Consider the following 12,636-nt stretch of genomic DNA (forward strand, 5'->3'; position numbering starts at 1 on the left):
TAATCCTAACTACTCAGGAGGCTGAGATCTCAGGATCGAGGTTCAAAACCAGCCCAGGCAGGAAAGCCTGTAAGACTCTTATCTTCAATAAACTACTCAGAGAAAGCCAGAAGTGGCACTGTGTCTCAAATGGTAGAGCATTAGTCTTGAGCACAAAAAGGTTTAGGGACAGTACCCAGGCCCTGAGTTCAAGACCCAGGACTAGAAAACAAACAAACTGGATAGAGAGCTTATGGCTCAAGTGGCAGGAGTGCCAGCCTTGAGCAAAAAAGCTCATGGACAGCATCAAGGCCCTGAATTTAAGCCCTGGAACACACATACGTGTACACACACACACACACAGCAAAATAATTCACCAATATGATAAACAGATGACAAAGAACTACAAAGATATTCAACATCATTTATTATTAGGGGACTGAAATTTTAAGAACCAGTATGCACAGCTATTCAGGAAGTATAGACTGAGAGAACTGTCATTTGAGGCCAGTGAGCGCATTATCAATATCCCACCTCAATCATTAAATATAAACTAGACATAAGGTGAAAGCCTGGCATCACAACCAAGCAGGAGACATAACTAGGAGGATCACAGTCCAGGCCTTCCAATGCAAAAAAGGGAGACCCTATCAAAAAATAATTGAAGCAAAAATGGCTGAGACATGGCTCAAGTGGTAGAGGACCTGTCTAGCAAGTATGAGGCCTCATACTGCCACTGCCAGAAAGAAACAAATATCTAAAATCAATATCCTAGCAAGGATGTGGAACAACAGCAAATCTCATTCATTGCTGGTGGAAATGCTCAACAGTACAGAAGCTATGAAAAACCGTACATTTCTCATGAAACTATATACTCATCATTAAATCCAGCTATCATGCTCCTTGATATTTACTCAAATAGGCTGAAGGCACATCTGCACACAACTTGCTCACAAGAATCTGAAGGCACTACTACAAAAAAGGTTTATCAAAAGATATTTAATGTCACTAACCATTACAGAAATGTAAACAAATCTACAATGAGAAAGCCCAGCATGGTGGCACATGTCTGTAATCCTAGCACAAGGACACTGAAGTATCCTGAGTTCAAAGCCAGCCTAGGCTATCTCAAAAACAAAACAAACCTTTTAATGATAGAGTTCCTGAAACCCAGTAAGATGGCTACTATTAAAAAAAATCCTATCAAGTCCCTTAGTTCAAACACCAGTATCAGTAAAAAAAAAAGAAAGAAAGAAAGAGAAAGAAAAATGTGGCAAGGGTGTAAAGAAATGTAAGCCTTTTTGCACTTTGGGTGGAAGTATAAAACAGTAAAAGCTGCTATAGAAAAAAAATTAAGAGCCGGCACCTGTGGCTCACACCTATAATCCTAGCTTCTCAGGAAGCTGAGATCTGAGGATCATTGTTCAAAGCCAGCCCGGGCAGAAAAGTCTGTGAGACTCTTATCTCCAATTAACCACTAGAAAACTGGAAGTGGTGCTGTGGCTCAAGCAGTGGAGCGCTCACCTTGAGCTGAAGAGAGCAGGGATAGCATAGCCCCCAAGCCCAAACAGAGTTCAAGCCCCACGACTGACAAAAAAGAAAAAAAATTAAGAACAGAGCTATCATATAATCCCGCAATTTCACTTCTGAAAACAAGATCTTAAACAGGTACTTGTACATCCATGTTTACAGTATAACATATGAAGGCAAGATAATATTCAGACAAAAAAAGGATATATATATATATAGATAGACAGATAGATATAGATATAGTGTCCCAATAATGCCAGCAGGGGAGAGTATAAAGCCTCTGATAGAAGATCAAAAGTTTGGGGCGGCTTAGGCTACAAAGCAATATCTGTCTCAAACAGATTAAGAAGTTAAAATTTTAATAAGAAACTAACAAAGATTATAGTACTTCCTATGAATAATAAGGACACAAACCTATAATTAAGAACCAAAATTCTGTACATTGAAAACAAAGTACTGTTTCCACTGATGACTATCAAAAAGGATTATGATGTAAGTCACAAAGAAATTCAATGAATTTGAAAGATCTGGTTACTGATCAAAAATGGAAGATACAGGAGAGACTAGAACTATCTCAAATAGAACAAAATTCAAATCTCTGAAATGAAGTAGTAGTGAAATTCAATTCTGATCAAAGAAAACCATCAGTGTTTCCTAAGGAGGTTGGGGGAGGGAGGCTATTTTTACCTTCTTTGCTCTGCAAAGGAAAAAAAAATACTACAAGAATTCAGAAGCACAATTTCCAAGTAACTTAACACCCTCCCTCTGATTAGTCTGGAAATTAGTTAACCCTCTAACTGGAGGAGCTTTTGCAAACAAATTAGTCAACATCTTGAACACTTGAACATGGTCTAGTTTTAAACAAAAACAGAAAAGTCAGATAGCAAAAAGCAGCACATACCTGAACACACTACCTACTTATTTTATCCTTGGCTACTTACACAAATTCTCAAGTTTTAGAAAGTATAATTGGAAGTTTATATCCTTAACTACCAGTGCAAATTCTAAATTCTCCCTCTTAAAATATTTAACTGAAAAAGAGCTACAAACTACTGTTAACCATGTCTACTTGGAAATCTGCCTATCTTAAAGTTCAGAGAAGCTAGATGCTGGAGGCTGATGCCTATAATCCTAGCTACTCGGGAGTCAGAGATCTGAGGATCTGGTTCAAAAGCCAGCCCAGGCAGTGAAGTCCGTGAGACTCTTACCTCCAATTAAATATCAACTAAAAAGCTAGAAGTGTCACTGTGGCTTAAGTTGTAGGGGACTAGTCTTGCGCAAAAAGGAGTTCAGGGATAGTGCCCAAGCCCAGAGTTCAAGCCCTAGGACTGGCCAAAAAAAAAAGAGCTGGGTGCAGGTGGCTCACGCCTATAATCCTAACTACTCAGGAGGCTGAGATCTAAGGAACACGGTTCAAAGCCAACCTGAGCAGGAAACTCTGTGACTCTTCAATAAACCACTAGAAAACCGGAAGTGGCAATGTGGCTCAAGCCGTAGAGCGCTAGCCTTGAGCTGAAGAGCCGCAGGGACAGTGCCCTAGCCCAGAGTTCAAGCCTCATGACGGACAAAAAAAAAAAAAAAGGATCTGAGAAATCACAGAAAACTCATTCATTTGCTTACTAGATATAGACAAGCTTACTGATACTTAATGAACTCGGGTTTGCAGTGTAATAAATGTCACAAACCAAAATAACTCGCTGAATACGGTAAACCTGGAATCCAGGCCCAAAGATAAGACACTGGGGAACTTTTCTTAATAAAAACATCTGTTTTCCAGGCACAAGTACAAACCTGTAATCCCAGCCAGTTGGGAGGCTGATGCAGAAGGATCTCTTGAGCCCAGGAATTTTGATACCATCCTGGGCATCATGGGGAGAGCAGGTCTCAAAGTGAAAAAAAAAAAGAGAGAGAGAAAAATCTTATAGAAAGTAGCTGCAGAGGGGCTGGGAAGGTGGCTCAGTAGTAGAGTGCTTGCCTTGCATGCCTGAGGCCCTGGGTTCGATTCCTCAGCACCACATAAGCAAAAAGAAAAAAGCCGGAAGTGGTGCTGTGGCTCAAGTGGTAGAGCCTTGAGCTGAAGAGCTGGGGGACAGCGCCCAGGCCCAGAGTTCAGGCCCCATGACTGTACCCGCCCCCCAAAAAAGAAAAAAAAGTAGCTGCAGAAGTTGCTATCAACAGACCTTTTCATATTCCAATATTTCTACACCTTAATCTCTCAGCACAAGGTATTTCATTAAGGACAAATGATAACACCAAATGATGACAGTATTGAAGCTGAGTACTAAGTAATTTTTTTTCAAACCCTACTGGAAGGAAAGGTAAACAATGATTAGTGAAAACACAAAAATATACTAAACCTAAGTCACCTAACCCTGAAAGTCAGATTAAGATCTACATCTATTATATGTCAACAACATGAAGTTTAGTTTCCATATTGTAAATGTAAATAGGTGGTGATGTTGTTGTTTGCCAATTAGAAAGATTTAAAAGCAGGAGATCAAAGAGTAAAAAACTAATGTCTTAAATCAGTATCTCTGATAGAACATAAAAATGGCTTTCACTTACACACAGGTATATATACAATGTGAAAAAGACATACACACAGAGTGTTACATACTTTTATAGAAACCATACTGTTCCTGGCAAAGTTGACAAGTTTTAACCTGCCTTAAAAATTACTATTCACTGCCTTTATCCCACTCTAATTTTATTTAGTGTTACTCTTTTAGACACCCTACAAAAACAGCACCGGAGCAAATTCTTGTACATTTATTTCAATATCCTGCCTACTTTTAAGAGCGGAAGAGTCAAACACAGCAGGGGAAAAAACGTGACGTGCACCACCTTGATCCAAAATACAGCTACTCGTCCTCTCATTTTAGGACTAACCATTTGTCTCTATGCAGAGGTTAAAAAAGAAACCTACAAACTACAGTCCACTTGTAAAAAAGCACGGTATCAGTGGGAGTTGGTTATTTATCAGAGGGAAAACAAATCACGCTCGCCTTGCCCAAAGAGCATTCTCATTAAAATTAAAAGATCAGCATGGTGACAACTTCACAGCAACTGACAAAGGCAATGGACTGCACAGCCTTCAGCTCCTGGACGACTTTATGTTTGCTGAATCCGTAAAAAGGACGAGTCCACCGAGGTATTTGTGGCAACGTCGTTTGTGCGCGCGCGAGAGCGTTTCAAAGAAAACCAAACATGGTGAAAAGCCAATCTCAACTCCAAGTTACCAAAAACAGCCAACAGACACCTCCGGGTGTGAGACCGAACAAGAATCCGAGCTATCCGAAAGCGCACTTCTGCGGCGGAGGCCTTCCACCTCCTGGAAAACTCCACAGGCTTCCCTGCGGTGCTGAAGGCGGCAGAGCCGAGTGGAGCTGGGAGTTCCGACGACGAGGACCTCTCCGCGCTGGGACTCGCAGCGGACACAGCCCGCAGAGGCACGCTGAGCCCCGGCGAGCGCAAAACCCGGGACCACCTCCCTCCCGCCCCCCGAGACACTGGGCCCAAGTCGAGGGGTGGGGGGGAAGAACGGGCCCGGCCGGGGCAGGGCAGGGCAGGGCAGGGCAGGGCTGGATCCAGGAAGAGGACAGCGCGCAGCCCGAGCAGCCGGGGAGAAAACAGCCCCCGGGAACAGACAATGAGCCACCGCCCCAGAAGCCGCGGCCCCGGCTTGCAGGTGGCCTCGCGCCGGGCAGGTCTGCCGTCCCGGGCCGCTCCGCCTGGCAGGCCGCGGAGCCCGCTGGAGGAGGAAGGAGAGGAGGGCGGCGCCGGCCCGCGTCCCCCGCCGGGCTCACACTTACCACTGGCGAGGAAACGTCCCCGCCCCAGCGAGGCGCCTCCGTCCGAGCTCCGGACAGGCAGAGGAGCCGCCTCGGGCGAGCGCGCGGCGCAAGGGGACCGGAAGAGGGGCCGCGCCGGAGCGCAGCCGCGGCTACCACAGGAATAGGAGGCAGCGACAGCCCCGCGGGCCAGCTAGGGGAGGGCAGAAGCCTTCGGCAATGGCGACCGTCCGGGCCGGAGGGGAAGCGGAACAACCGCCGCCGCCGCGCGTGGCCACAACCCTGGGGGAGGGCAGCGGCGGCGAGCGGGGGCGAGACCAGAACAAAGCCCCGCCTCTCCCACGGCCGAGGCTCCCTGGGGCGGGTCCGCGCACCACCTCCTGAGGGGCGGGCTCGCGGGGGGCTGCTGGGAGTTGTAGTTTAACGATGGGCACTGCTTTTCGCGATAGTAGCTTTCTTCTGGGGGTAGATTTGCATGGACAATCATTCATTGATTTCGGCACTGTGCACTCTCCTTGTCTATTGATGGCAATTGCTGACAGGATAGGTAGTAAATGCACAAATCTGCTTCAAGACCTTTGTCTCTGGGAATTCATTCTCCATTTTGCTTTGTACATACAAATTCTTAATATATTTGGCTGCCAAATTAAGAACCACAAATAAAAATTCTGCAGTTTATCCTCGGAGGAGCTCATCAATGTGTTCAGTTATTCTACAAATATTTGAGTAGCTACTGTGTGCAGGATACCACAAGGTAACAGGGAAACAAGAGTGGACATGGTTTTTCACACCTTGGAGAAATTTACAAATATCCAAACAGAAAAATCACAGGACTGCTTATCTGGTATGAAGAAAAACCTGAGTGGGCAGAGAAGGCCTCTTGGAGGAGGCATTTAAACTGAAAACAGAGAAGTACCCAGAGGAAAGCATTATAGAAAGGAAGGGAAAAGGAGGTTTTGCTGTGGTCAAGAATGCCTGTGTAGCTGGAGCTTAATGAAAGATGGGGATACTATTAGAAAACACTGGAGTAGAGACAGACAGGGTGACCCATGCCTGCAATTTCAGTACTCAGAAGACAGAAACAGGAGAATTGTGAGTTCCAGACTAAAATGAGTTACATAGTAAGACCCTGCCTCAAAAATAAATAAGTAAACAAAACACACTAGAATAAACAAGATTACATCACAAAGGATCTTAAACACTCAACCCAAAGAGAAGAAGAAAACCAGAGTGGTAAGCAGGGCAATGATGGTGAGAGTAGCATAGGAGATGAGAGACCAAAGACAAGGCCTTGGTCCGGTCATGGGGCCTGAACTCTGGGTCTGGGCGTTGTCCCTCAGCTCTTCAGCTCAAGGCTAGCGCTCTACCACTTGAGCCACAGCGCCACTTCTGGCTTTTTCTGCTTACCACAGCGCCACTTCTGGCTTTTTCTGCTTATGTGGTGCTGAGGAATCGAACCGAGGGCCTCAGGCATGCAAGGCAAGCGCTCTACCACTAAGCCACCTTCCCAGCCCGGAGTACCACTCTTCAATGACATAAAAAATTTCAAGGTATCAAGAGAAAATAACTAAGTGTACACATTAACCAGGATGTTCAGCTTCAGAAATTCTAGTGGAATAAAATGCTATGCTTAAAAAAAAAAAAAGTGGTAGGCGCTGGTGGCTCATATCTGTAATCCTAGCTACTCAGGAGGCTGAGATCTGACGATCCAAGTTCAAAGACAACCCAGGCAGGAAAGTCCATGAGACTCTTATCTCCAATAAACTACTCAGAAAACTGGAAGTGGTGCTGTGGCTCAAGTGGTAGAGCGCTCACCTTGAGCTGAAGAGCTGAGGGACAGCGCCCAGACCCAGAGTTTAGGCCCCATGACCAACCGACAAAAAAAAAAAAAGTGTACACACTAAATTATCAACCAGATGAATAAGATATGAAATAAAGTTATCAAACAAAAAGAAACAAGAGAGACCTGAAAACAACTCCTTTAAAGAATAATTCAGGCCTGAGGCCCTGGGTTCGATTCCTCAGCACCACATAAGCAAAAAGAAAAAAGCCAGAAGTGTCTCTGTGACTCAAGTGGTAGAGCACTAACCTTGAGCTGAAGAGCTGAGGGACAACGCCCAGGCCCAGAGTTCAGGCTCCACGACCAGACCCCCCAAAAAAAAAGAATAATGCAGGAAGAAAGTGATCTCAGAAGATGAGATCAATAGCTGCAATGAAAAATGATCAGTACCAGCTATTCTACCACTATTAGAATGATTCTCAAGAGCACACCTAGGCCATCTTACTATTCTCTTGTAGCCTGTAGCCTACCAAATCCTATATTCAACTACCTGCTAGTAAAATACTTTGTCAGTTGGAAGTGGTCACTTCAGCCTAATAATTTTCGTGTCATTATCATTCAATATCCATTTTTGAAATGTACATGTATAACTAATGAATACCAGGAATATTCATTAAAGCTGCAATAGATCTTTCTAGTTCCTAAACCATGTACCATTCTATAAAAGATCTAGCTAAAAAAATTTAAGTACTTAAATGGACACACACACACACACACACACACACACACACACACACACACACACACACACACACACACACACACACACACCTCTGCTACCCCCTGTTACCCTTAGTTGAGATCAGCTGTTAATCTGTTCTTTGTATCCAAAAGAACCCAGCATACTTTAAGAAAAATAAGCCACAAATGTAGAACAAATAATAGAGCACAATGAACAAGACAACAGTATCCTTTCCTGGACCTTAAAAAGAAAGGTTGCCAGGAGCTGGTGGCTCACAACTGTAATCCTAGCTATACCCAGGAGGCTGAGATTTGAGGATCATGGTTCTTATATTCAATTAACCACCAGAAAAGCAGAAGTGGAGCTGTGTATCATAACCCCCCCCCAAAAAAAGGTCAGAATTATAAAGTGTTTGTTCAATAAGTACCCAAGGATCCAAGGGAAGACAAGAGAAACAGCCAAAAACAGTATGTTGTTATATCAAAATGTCATTTGCCATTACTGACCAGGCAAGAAGAGTCATATCAAAGTTTTCTTCATGAACATTTATATTTTTATTATACTTTTGATAGCTATACATATACATGTAAGTAAGTGAACCAGGTTCTTAGCCACAATCTTAAATATCCACTTACAAATGGGTTTAAATACTTAGAAATCCATTCTGAAGACTAAAAGTCTTACATATACATACTGATATCCATTCTTGAGAAGTGAACCGATGCTATGGCTCCACCATCTGCGGATGTTACTGAATTTTTACAAATACATAATCCCACTTCAATGCTATATTATTAATCCTATCATGAAAGAAATGCTTGAAAAATATAGAATTCTTTCGTAAACCAAAACATGAAACAGGTATGTAACTAAACTGAGTTAAAATTTTAGTCACTTTAAACATTTCTGGCTTTATGACATTGGGTTACCTTTTCTAATATTTAAGTCATAAACACACTTACAAAAAGAAGTGTAAGCAGGGCACCAGTGGCTCCCACCCATAATCGTAGCTACTCAGGAAGCTGAGATCTGAGGATTGTGGTTTGAAGCCAGCCCAGGCAGAAAAGTCCATGAGACTTTTTATCTCCAATAAACCACTCAGAAAAAGCCTGAAGTGGCACTGTGGCTCAAGTGGTAGAGTGGTAGCCTTGAGCACAAAAAGGTACAAGGACATCACCCAACTCCAAGTTAAAGCCCCAGGACCAAAAAAAAAAAAAAAAAAAGTGTATGATGCCACACATCAAATTATGATTTATTCTCATAAAACCCCAAAATATTTAGGAAAAATTAGTAATATTAAACAGAAACACTGATCACCTCCTGTGACACTACATAAAACAATGTTAACAATTTGGCATCTCTTTTTCAGCCTTGTTCTAATTTTTTTTTTTTAATGTTTTTTGGGTCTGGTTGTGGGCCTGAACTCTGGGCCTGGGTGCTGTCCCTCAGCTCTTCAGCTCAAGGCTAGCGCTTTACCACTTGAGCCACAGCTCCACTTCTGGCTTTTTTCCTTTTATTGCTTATGTGGTGCTGGGGAATTGAACACAGGGCCTCATGCATTCAAGGCAAGCGCTCTACCACTGAGCCACCTTCCCAGCCCTTGTTCTAATTTTTTTAATAGCCTAATAAGCCTATGGTATTTTCTTTTTTTTTCTTTCTTTTTTTTTTTTTTTGTTGTTGGTTGAGGGGGTCTGAACTCTGGGCCTGGGCATTACCCCTCAGCTCTTCAGCTCAGGCTAGCACTCTACCACTTGAGCCACAGCATCACTTCCGGCTTTTTTTTTTGCTTATGTGGTGCTGAGAAAATGAACCCAGGGCCCCATGCATGCAAAGCAAGCACTCTGCCACTAAGCCACCTTACCAGCCCTAGTTTATTTTTTTATTTCCCCCCAAATATATAACAGTAGACAAATCCCTTTGTCTAAGGAGAAAAAAAATCACTTGGAGATTCCTTTTTTGTTGTTGTTGTTGTTAATTTCACAGAACACTTCTTAAGAATGGCAACTTGAAGCTGGATATCAGCAGCTCATGCCTGTAATCCTAGCTGTTCAGGAAGCTGAGATCTGAGAACTGTAGTTTATAACTAGGCTGGGCAAAAAAGCCTGGGAGACTCTTATCTCCATTTAACTACCAAAAAGCCGGAAGTGAAGCTGTGGCTCAGGTACATAGCACTAGCCATGCTCAAAACAAGCTTAGAGCCAGCACAAGAGCCCTGAATTCAAGCCCCAGGGCTGTACACACACGCACAAGCACACGTACACGCACGCACGCGCACGCGCGCGCGCGCACACACACACACACACACACACAATGACAACTTGAATTGTCTCCCCAACAAACTCAGTAGAAAATCAGTGAATCTTAGTTTCTTAGTTTTCAGTTTCATTAAACCTCCAGCCAATTTATACATGCAAAAGAAATATTTTAGGGCTGGGAAGGTGGCTCAGTGGTAGAGTGCTTGCCTTGCATGCCTGAGGCCCTGGGTTCGATTCCTCAGCACTACATAAGCAAAAAGAAAAAAGCCAGAAGTGGCGCTGTGGCTCAAGTGGTAGAGTGCTAGCCTTGAGCTGAAAAGCTGAGTGACAGCGTCCAGGCCGAGAGTTCAGGCCCCACGACCGGACCCAAAAAAGAAATATTTTAAAAGGTAACAGGAAAAAAAAAATTTTTTTCCTTGACATTCTGAACTTTAGAAGTCTCATAAAACTAAGATTCAAATTAAACCTGATTTCCATCTAAATTAATTTTTTCTTTTTCTTGAGAGGAAAGTACTGTGGATTGAAGTCAGGGCTTCATACATGCTAGGTAAGTATCAACCACTTGAGCTAGATAACCCATTTTATTTTTATAAGGATTTTCTCCATTTTTAGCTTAAATGGAAAGGTTCATATTTATAAAGTGAGAATAATTTGTCACCAATTATAATGAACTGATTTTTTCTATCTTATTTTCTATCTTATCTTTTCTAAGTTTTTTCCAAGATAGTCACTTCTAACAATAAATGTTAATGCAGCCAAATTAAGCCTTTGCTATAGGCCCTTGATGACTAAACATTTTCACAGGTTTACACAAAAGCACTAAATTTTGGAATTGGCTTAGAGTGACTTAAAATTTCCTCTGGCAAGCCGGGCGCAGGTGGCTCACGCCTGTAATCCTAGCTACTCAGGAGGCTGAGATCTGAGGATCGTGGTTCAAAGCCAGCCCGGGCAGGAGAGACCGTGAGACTCCTATCTCCAATAAACCACCAGAAAACCGGAAGTGGCGCTGTAGCTCAAGTGGTACAGCGCTCGCCTTGAGCTGAAGAGCTGCGGGACAGCGCCCAGGCCCAGAGTTCAAGCCCCACTACCGACAAAAAAAAAAAAAATTTCCTCTGGCAACTTTAACTATAAATGAAAATAAAACACAAAAGTTATGAATTTTAGAAGAACATTTCTAAACACAAATAAGTTATTTAGGATTACAGAAAACATTTAACTGTAAAAAACTTATATGAAAAAGTGGCCATATTTGAAAACAGCAAGAAGGATTAAAATAGAACACAGGATAGTAATGAGCAGAGTCACAGAGCATACTAACGAGGTATGTATAGTCAGTCCTACTGGAACATGTAAGGTTACATTCTTGAGGATCTGTGGAGAGAAGAGTGAGAATTAGAGACATTTAAAATGCTACATCTTGGGCTGGGAAGGTGGCTCAGTGGTAGAGCACTTGCCTTGCACGCATCAGGCCCTGGGTTCGATTCCTCAGCACCACATAAGTAAAATGCTACATCTTACATTAAGATCACTATTTCTTGTGTGTGTGTGTGGACCTAAGCTTTGTAAGCATTTTTGCTCAAGGCTAGTGTTCTATCACTTGAGCCACAGTTCTTTTTGGCTCAAGGATAGTGCCTAGGCCCTGAGTTCAAGCACCACAACTGATTTTTTAAAAATACTATTCATTTGTATTTAAAAAAAAAAATCAAGCCAGACATCAGTGGCTCACATCTGTAATCCTAGCTACTCAAAAGGCTAAGATCTGAGGGTCACTGTTCTAAGCCAGTCTGGGCAGAAAAGTCCTTCTGAGACTCTTATCTCCAATTAATCACTCAAAAACTGGAAGGGGAGCTATTGCTCAAAATGGTAGAGTACTAAGCCTTGAACAAAAAGAGCTTGGGCAGCATCCAGGCCTTGAGTTCAAGTTTCATGACTGACAAAGAAAAAAAAAATCACATTCTTCCAAATGTATTTTAAGAGTTTGAAAACTATTCAGGTACACTATTCAGATACCACATGGCAGTGACAGTGTGCTCAAAAGCAATTCTAAGCTGTCTTAAATGTTGGCACACTCACCTATTTTCAACTGTCAGTTCTCTGATATGTACAGCATACCACACTATAAGATGTGGCTTTTCTGAGCTACCTGGTAGAAAGACTTCTAGCAACAAAGAAAGCACTTCAGATCCAAATATGCACAATAAATAAATAACGCCACATGGTTATCTGACATTTATGGTATTTGATAAGTTTAAATATAATGAAAGTATACAAAAGATTTCTAAATGAGAAGGCACTAAAAACACAGAATATTAGCTTACCGACTTATACTTCATACTGTTCCACTGGCAGATATCCTTACTCTTGAAAGCACAAGGAGCTGCCACTTTGGATTGTGCCCAGCATTTCAAAACCGGAAATTCTGAGAAAAGTGGTAGAACAAGATATCAGAAAACTTTAGTTTGGGGCTGGGAAGGTGGCTCAGTGGTAGAGCGCTTGCCTTGCATGCCTGAGGCCCTGCGTTCAATTCCTCAGCACCACATAAGCAAAAAGAAAAAAGCC

The 12,636-nt window shown here is 42.7% G+C and overlaps 2 protein-coding genes across 2 annotated transcripts in view; both read right to left on the reverse strand.

Annotated features, from left to right (window-relative positions):
• Pak2 (p21 protein (Cdc42/Rac)-activated kinase 2) overlaps positions 1-5,605 on the reverse strand; it is a 79,117-nt gene extending 73,512 nt beyond the window's left edge. The window contains exon 1 of the mRNA XM_013019310.1: positions 5,322-5,605. The gene's annotated coding sequence lies outside the window, so the exon portion shown is untranslated. The remainder of the gene's footprint in view (positions 1-5,321) is intronic.
• A 5,579-nt stretch (positions 5,606-11,184) lies between these two features.
• Positions 11,185-12,636, reverse strand: part of Pigx (phosphatidylinositol glycan anchor biosynthesis, class X) — a 21,476-nt gene continuing 20,024 nt past the window's right edge. The window contains exons 7-8 of the mRNA XM_013019311.1: positions 12,396-12,496; positions 11,185-11,448 (exon numbers count right to left, since the gene is read on the reverse strand). Of these exons, the coding sequence (XP_012874765.1) occupies positions 11,305-11,448; positions 12,396-12,496 (245 nt within the window). The 3' untranslated portion in view covers positions 11,185-11,304. The remainder of the gene's footprint in view (positions 11,449-12,395; positions 12,497-12,636) is intronic.

The sequence above is a fragment of the Dipodomys ordii genome, unplaced genomic scaffold (assembly GCF_000151885.1).
Source record: "Dipodomys ordii isolate 6190 unplaced genomic scaffold, Dord_2.0 Scaffold45, whole genome shotgun sequence".
Taxonomy (NCBI): Eukaryota; Metazoa; Chordata; class Mammalia; order Rodentia; family Heteromyidae; genus Dipodomys; species Dipodomys ordii.